This window comes from Strix uralensis, chromosome 5 (genome assembly GCF_047716275.1).
Source record: "Strix uralensis isolate ZFMK-TIS-50842 chromosome 5, bStrUra1, whole genome shotgun sequence".
Classification (NCBI taxonomy): Eukaryota; Metazoa; Chordata; class Aves; order Strigiformes; family Strigidae; genus Strix; species Strix uralensis.
The window spans coordinates 15,475,652-15,484,293 of NC_133976.1; the positions used below are offsets into that span (position 1 = coordinate 15,475,652).

At 39.3% G+C, this 8,642-nt stretch overlaps 1 protein-coding gene across 1 annotated transcript; it reads right to left on the reverse strand.

Moving 5' to 3' along the window:
- Positions 1-3,080: 3,080 nt before the first annotated feature.
- On the reverse strand, positions 3,081-8,284 carry SYPL1 (synaptophysin like 1). Its single transcript, XM_074869323.1, has 5 exons — positions 8,216-8,284; positions 7,339-7,457; positions 5,970-6,174; positions 5,018-5,206; positions 3,081-4,141 (listed from the first exon to the last, which is right to left on the reverse strand). Exons 1-5 carry the CDS (start codon positions 8,282-8,284, stop codon positions 4,010-4,012), a joined length of 714 nt encoding a protein of 237 aa, XP_074725424.1. The 3' UTR covers positions 3,081-4,009.
- Between the last annotated feature and the right edge of the window lie 358 nt (positions 8,285-8,642).

Here is an 8,642-nt window from a genome sequence, read left to right on the forward strand (position 1 = left end):
CAGGGTAGATGAGAGCAGCTGCTTGCTCCTGCTGCATGATGCTTTCCATTTCATCTCAGCTACAGGACTCTAGCAGACATCAAAGCCAGCAGAATTCTGCTTCAGTCCCTCCCCCTTGTGAAGGAAATCAAGTCTTATCCTAATGAGCCAGAAGGGGACATGTGGTTATTCTTCCTTTTTAAAAATCTTGCTTGCTGTGGACTACACATCACATTCACCTTTGCCTGCAGGGCCAGGATGCTTCTACACAGCTAAATGTTAACACACACACACGCTGCTTGAATTTCTACAAAACATAACCACGTATCTCTTGATCTATATTTTACCAGCTATAGTCCTGCCTGCCATTTTGGTCTCCCTGTCTTCTAAGGAAAGCACTCTGGGGACTGGAGGCACTTGTTTTATCTACAAAAAATGTAAGAGAAGGTTTCAGCCCTATGGAAAACAGGAATGTCTCTTTATTGAATGCATATTAAATTTAAGTTTTTTTTGAAACAATCAAGCATAGTGTACTAAGCCTTCCAGCTTTGTTTCAGTTGTTGGCTAGACCTTAGCCATCAGCAAGGCATATACTGATCTAATCTGTTCCTGCTCCCATGTGTGCAAAAATGCACACAATTACCATTTTATAACAATTTGTGACAAAGTCAGTTTGTTGTAGAACTGGAGCTTCAGTTGGTAGATAAGCACATACTAAATAGACAGGAACATAGTTTTGTTAAAAAGAATAATAAAGGTTAATAAAAAAAAAGTTTTACCCATATGATGTGTAACCTTAAATCCCAAAGAATTATGAGATTGAAAACCTTAATTAATCTATAATTAGCAGGGCTTTTTCCTTAGGCAATATGAAAATTTTTAGAAGTTTTAGATTTTAGGATGAAATACATATTTTAAATAAGCATGCACAATGTTGCAAATAGGAAGCCTCTGGCTAAAAGACAAAAAAAGAAGGAGCAAACAGTGGCCCATCAGGTGTTAGAAAAAAGAACATTACAAAGAAGAGGCCTCCAAAAAACCCCAACTTGGTTCAACCTCTTGCTCAAAGCAGTGCTAACTTTGATCAGGTAACAAATACTAATTTGCTTCAGGTCTAGCTTTGAAATTTAAATTATAGTAATGGAATTACCAAAACATCTAAATATTGATCTTTGTGGTAACCTTGTACCCGTGATCCTATCATAGCTCACCGTTATGAAATTGCACAGAGCTTTTTATCTCAGGTGTCTATAATTCTGTTAGGAAGAGAGCCACAGAGAAGGTCCAATAGGTTTGACTTGCCAAAAGAAAAAAAAAAAAAAGTCCCATGTGCAGCAACAAAGTAATTTTCTTTCCCCAACTCTTCTCTATCCCTCTCTTCTCAACTATTCATAGCGATATAGATATAACATTACAAAACAAGCCATCTGTGACAACTGTCAGTTCAGAGCAGTGTTAGGTAATAAATGAACTCACTTCAAGGAGAAACGAGGATTTAAGGTTTAAAGTTAGTATTTGGAACACGGAACTGATGCAAATGAAGAGGTCAGAAAGGATACCACAAAGTCATCATCAGCAGGGGTTCTTGAGAGGCAGGGGAACATCTAATGCAAGAGCACTTCAAAATAACACCTCCTTATATTTATAATCAACTATCTGACTCAGTACTTTAATCTCAATAAAAGGTTTGTATTCTGTGTTAGCTAACACCAAAGCATTGTAATTGCTATATGCACAGCCTTTCCACAAGAGTCGTACTATATAGCTCAGTGCAACTCTGCTGGATCAGGCTTAACAGTAGAGAAAAAAGAAGAGATGACACTTATCTTTTTATTATCAATACTTCCAGTGAAGCTTCAAGACCCAGTTCAGACCGCTGAAGTGACAGAAGACTACCCAGCCATAATTAATTTTCTGATGGTAAAGGAAGTGCAAAGAGCATGGAACTACTAGCAGAATGCACATGCCCTGTCATATAAAATATACCCAAGCAAGGATGTGGAGAGAGCTGGATCAGTCACTGCATTAACACCAATTTGCTTAAAGACCTCTGAGTGTGAAGCTAAAAACCACTTAATTATCAAAACCATTTGGCAGTTTCATCAGCCCTTTAGATCATAGCCCAGTGTTGCTATCAAAAAAACCCCCAACAAACCCATAATAGAAGTAACTGGTTTCATATCCAACTTCTGAATACAAGAATGATATCATCCTTCCTAAACCCTCTGCCCCAATCTTCTCCTACATAATTGCCTCTTGGGTTGCAGAAGGTCCAAGATACAGAGGGAAGGTTCTGGGAAGGCTACATTATGATTTTGAGAGCCATACTTTTGCTGCAAGAATTAGAACCAAGTACTGCTTTTCTCTCAGCTTCCTTCAAGACAAAGGCCTTTGTAAGGTGGGATAATACTTGGTACTTGAGTGACCACTGAGGAAAGGCAAGCCTGTTTTTCTTGTTGCAGTAACACAGCTAGTATTGTTAAGCAGGAAACCATAGAAGATTCATTACTATCAAACCCCTTATCCTGGAACAGGGAAGAAACAGAAAAGCATGCTTTTAGAAAAGGGCAGCTGAACATTGCACTCCTTACCTCTTCCAAAAGGAACTTCAGAATAAATTTTGAACAGTTATAAGTAATAAACCTTCCCCCCTCCCCTCCCCCCCCCCCCCCCCCCAGCTGACAGAAAGAAGTACTGGGCAGCACCAACCAGCTTTAGTCTGCAGGAGTGATAGACAGTCCTCTCTGCAAAAAAAAAAAAATAAATCAACACATCACTGTAAAAACCCTGCTGTAGCACAGATAACTCATTCAGCTAGCAAGGTCAGCAATAGCTAGAGTCATGTCCATTAGCTACAAAGTCAATACATTTGCATCACTGTTACAGCAATAAGGACACAAGGCATATTCTTTCAGCACAGTCACACTTCATTATGCTTTTTGGACTGGAAGTTTACTATAAGTCAGTAGCTCTGGGACACTGAACAATTAGGATTTGTGTTATATGCACACTATTATGTTCATTTTCATCCTAAACAGTTTAAATAAAAAACTCCCGAACAACCACTTACTGGATTTGTCAAAACAAACATTTTTGAGCAATTCATAGCCAAACATATTTATTAAGAAGTCCACATGAGAAGAACCAAACACTGCTCCCAATGAATAAGCTGAACAGCATCAATGAAGACTTAGTCATATTCAGACATCTCCAGTTATGTCCTTTCATACAGAAGCATTGTTCATGCACCTCAAAGATTTCATAGAAGCCCAGACACTAGTAGTTAGAATATATCAGCTTTGATTTCTACAGTATTTGTAAGAGTTTTGGGCCATACTTTTTTTTTTTTAAGTGTTTAAATCATCTATTGCACATGTACACACTCTCTCATCCTTGTTAAATGACTTTATAGTGAAATTACAAGCTATCTTCTTGTTCAGAGATTGTCCTGAGCCATTAAATAGTAACAACACGTTAAACACAGAAGTAATGTCCTTCGAGACAGGCCTGTCCACAGATTTGATGCACTAATCCGAATGGAGTATCTGGAAACTAACATGTGATGGCTGCAACTCTGACAGAGCTATGAGATTTACTCAGATGGCTTTTGCAAGGTATCAGTGATAGGAAGAAGCTGAACTGCATTTTCACATTCCCTAGCTGCATTTTTATTTAATTGTTCAGTCAAGGCTTGTTAGACTAAAGAAGTTGCAGTAATTACCCAGATGCAGTTGCTTCTCACCTATCCCTCCTATGAGGCTATTTAAGAACCTGAAGGGGTCAGCATCCAGATAACCTCAACATTTTGCTCTTCAAAAAACTGTAAAGCACTGCATGATTTTGAAAGGCATAATGTATTTCAAGATAATAAACACTTCAATTAGAGTATCCAAGACCTTATGTCAAACCATAGTACAGAACAGAAGTTTGTACAAAGTATTACCAGTTATTACTAAAATAAATCCTAATGGCTCTGTGCTCTTGGCAGTACGATATAAAAGCTGAAGCACTTCAAAGTATCATCTTGTTTTTATATTCCTCTTTGAGTTGAATATGTTCCTGGATTTTGAGAAATTCCATTTGATTTGTTGTGCAGGTTGGCGTCCTTGTATACAAACCAAACATTTCCTCCCCATAAAATCATATTAAGCAAGCCAAACACCTGTAGGTTAAGACAAAAAAAGGTGACATTAAGGGTGTTTAAAAAAACCCCAAAACCACCAAAACCCAGAATACAACTCCAAGGCAAGCCAGAAACAACTGCTATTTTTGGCACCCCTTTGATTTGGACAAGACATTTCCACATGCTTTAGAATATTACAAGCTATTTCTACTGACTTTTTGGAAATCAGATAGTCAATTTATTCTGTCCTTTGCATGGGAATTAGATAAATTCTTTTCCATCACTCAGCACCTCTGCATATGCACATCTAGAGCACATGGTTAATTACTACTGGGCCAATGAATAACTGTCAGAATTTTGAAAAGCAGAATTCACTAGGAAGATCATACAATAAGGCTCATTTGCCCTGCTGTGAAGTGTTCTTTCTATGAACATGAGCTTTATACCATTGTATTACAAGGGACCTCTATTTGATACGTAGAAATTGTTTAATCACAATTGATTAAAAAGCTAGGTTCAGCACCAAAACATGAAGCAGGAAGCATAGTGTTTCCTCCTTACTTATATCAGCCAATGAACCACTTGGGTGGCTCGGTAACATGTTTTAAGGTGCTCTCAGTTACAGACAGAAATAATACAGAGACTCAAACGTGTCTGGAAATACTACACCTAGCAGCTCTAGAGACAAATCCTACAAGTTATTTCTCTTCATTTCTTTGAAGAAACAAGTTTACTTTTGAAGAAAAAAAATGGTTAGTGTTTTACCACAGTATTAATATGCTTGAGCAACTAATAACCCATAAAGCAATCTTAATGCATAAAGCAACACGTGCAATCAGTAGAACAGGCCTCTCAGGTGCCATTGGCTATTTTCTAACACATTTATTGTACCCGTATGGCAGAAGGCATACATACCACAGACACATTCAGAGTTCCCATGCTGGTTACAGAAGCAAAACGACAAGTTGTTCCTGGTGCTTTGCAAGATTCAATTCCTGGAATAATGCTGGCCCCTGTGGACATTTTGATGTCAGCAAGTGCTTTTGCCCAAGCAAAAGTACTGACCAGCCATAGAAAGGCTGTTATGACAGTGATAGCCAAATCCTACACAAGAGAAGTAGTTGTTACTAGGTTAAAAAAAAATTACATGAATGTACATAAGAGCAAGGCAGAGACAGTATCAATTATATCACCAAAAGAACGGCACCAGTGCTAATGATCACAGACAAATTTAGCCATTAACAGTGCTTTAATTACAACACAAGTTATATTCCATGTTGATAATCAGCTACAAAACTGTATGCCTTCTGCATCTATCAAGCACAAGCAGTTTTATCCTTTGTAAGAAATCAGTTTCTAAAAATCAAATGCCTAGCACCTATGTTATAAAAATTTACAGTACAGTGGGGATTCTGAGGATCAGGGCTTTGGTATTCAAGGTGACTAAAATTCACAAGATAACTATTTCCCCTCTGCCAATTGCATCTGCACAGCCGGTGCTCTACACAGGGAAAATTCCCAGGGACTAACAGAGGAGGTTCTAACTCTGGAACAACTGTATATTCAAATACATGATACAAAAGAAAAGTTGTGGTGGAGACACTGTGCACTTGAGAAGGTGGAACTTCATTCCATTCTGCTTCAATAACTGCATCAGATATGATGCCATGGATGTTCAAGGGCTTTGGGTCCCCTTTTCTGCTTGAGTGCTGTAGTGACTAGTCTGAGATACTTGTGTTTACGCTCCATCTAATTTTTGGAACTACTGAATATTCATAAGTTATTCAGATATTCTTGTATTAGTAGTATTTCTCATCTCTTTGTGGTCTCAAAAGGCAAAACATTAAAATATCTTAGTATTACTTACAGTTAGTGGAAACTTGTTATTTTGCCGGTACACATGCTTATATCCAATATATACCACGAGGGCAGCAATGCAGTAGAGGAATACCAACACTGCAAGCGTAACAAAGAACTGTGCAGAAGAGGAGAAATTGCCCACGAGATAGATGTCAGTCCAAGTACCACCACAGTGTTTTGGATCCGGTGCACTAAATACAGCAGTATTCAGCCTGTAAAGATTGTATCCTTCATGTAGTTAGTTTGCTATACAGTGGAAACTTCATACAGTCATGCTTCACAACAGTGCTTCAGCATTCTAGTTGCTTAAGTCTACTCTAAAAGACAATTTATATTTGTATAATTTATCAATTATATGAGACAAAGATTTGTCAAGATATCTGAACATTGTTCTCCATCCTAGATTGAGATATGCAACAGCAACTTCAGGAGAAGAATCTTAATCTTATCATTAGAGCGATTGAAGAAAGAAACCCTGATTTGCAAGCAGACTTAACAACATTATTTTAGAGACTGACAGTTAAACAAGGGAACCAGGACTTAAAAGGCACCTAGTTGCATTCAGCTGCAAGAAAATGCAAGCACAGGAAGTTCAATAAAACCTGTGTGGCTAGTAGCACCAACTCAGTTACCAGCACAGAATCATTTCAGATTCTCACTCTCCCCTCCAAGTGCTATTAAAATGCTGGGTTTTGTGACCAAATTCTATACTTCTGCAGCAGTTTTTACTAGCTGGCCTCTGTACTTACAGCTATGCTTATTGAATACATATGGCACACCAACTCCGCACTTGTAACTATGTAGCTGTAAGAACAAGGAGGAAGTCTTCCTCCTTGAGCTCCAGGAAAGGAGCTTGTCTCCACAAGAGGACTGCAACAACAGTGGACTATTTAGTTTTTTTATATACCCAACACACTCACCAAGATCATAGTGGAATAAACTGAAAAGTAAGTATTTTCCATTCAGTCTTTAAACAAAAATATAATGGCACATCCAAAATAATCTTATCTGGTCCTCCAAAGCAACTACAAATTGATGAAGAAATAAGCTGTTAAAAGAAATTGTAGTGTTTTGCTTATTAATTACCTTCTGTAGAATTCATGCACTGGTAAAACAGAGCTTAAGGTAGAGAGCTACAAAGCAGTAATACAGCCTATTACCATTTCTATCTACTTCTTTGATAGGGCACTGACAGCCACAATGCTTTGCACTATTACAACTAAATATTTATTTATTTATTCCTACTATGGAGCAAGCCAGAGTCTGTTCATTCAGATGTACATAGTAAGTACATATTCACAGGGAGACAGATGGGGAAAAAAAAGGAAATAATAAATAATTAGTGTATGAGGGACCACCAAAGAGCTAATACTCACCTGAATGGATAAGCAAAAGCAGCTGTAACCGTTCTGTTTACCACATCTTTGCAGGAAACTAGAAGGGTAGTTTCACCTTGAAAGCCTCCACATGTAGCAAAAGCAAAGATGGAAAAAATCTACAGGAATTGATACATAGACATATTAGTACAGACCTCTAGAGCTCAAAGGAAATAAACTCAACATTTAGCTGAAACAGCTAATGAAGGCAAGAAATAGGGACAAAAGTTAGCAGTGGTAAAGTATGACATGTTGTCAAGAGGTAATGAAAATGCTGAGTTTCTACAATCCAAAACCATGAGCAACACCACTAATGAAAGCCCATTTGAAAGTTCTTTTTGTTTATATTTTTCCTAGCTCTACAGCAAAAGTTTTTTAGTTTTTGTGGGGTGTTTTTTTGTTTTTAATGCTAAAAGACAGCACAGTACCTCTTGCAGTCAGTAAGGGAAGTTTTTTTGGGAGTCTGACATCCACAACTGTAGTTTAGGGTAGCTAGAAGATACATGCTCAGAGTATTGCACATCAGCTTCACTAAGTAGCTCATTTTCCCTTTGTACACTAGCAAACCCCTAAACCCCCAATGATCAGAACACACAGCAGCACAAGTTACTATGACAAACTTGTAATTAACACATATATTTTATCTATCTACAGAACTGTTTTCTTCCCTCCCAGTCAGAAGACTTGACTGAAGGGCAGCCTTTGTGCTGAACATCCATCACCAGTGGCATGAGGCAGGGAGCAGGCAGCTCATTAGCACACACCTCTCCGGGCCCAGCCAACTAAGGCACAGGAGTAAAGCCAAGCCTAGAAAAGTAGAAGAAACAGCCCCACGAGGAGAATGAGGCTTCTCCCATTCCTCCCGAGCCCCACTCACCCACTCAAGGACCTTAATGAAGCCCAAAGGCTCCAGGAGCAAACCAAAATCTATCCTTAAGCCAGCCATCCCAGGCAACACCAGAGCAGCCAGCAAGAGCCCACACCACAATCTGTCCATAGCTGCAGCACTGGCCAGGCACCTCCTTACATGGCCGGCCACAGAGCTCCTCCCTGCCACACCCACTTACCCCTCACTGGGGCTGGCCCCACCCACAGTTGCCTCACGCTGGGGCTCTTTAGCCCAAAGTCAGAGGCGAGGGGAGGCCGGGCTCGGGGTGAGCCCAGCTGTGTGGGGTGGGTGCTACTGACACCGAGGACCTTGTCTGTGGGCTGGGGAAACAGCACAGTAACTGCCACAGGAAGGAATGGCTTCAGCCATTTTGTGGGAGTGAGGCAGCAGTGATGTCCTTCCTTCCTTCCTGGGA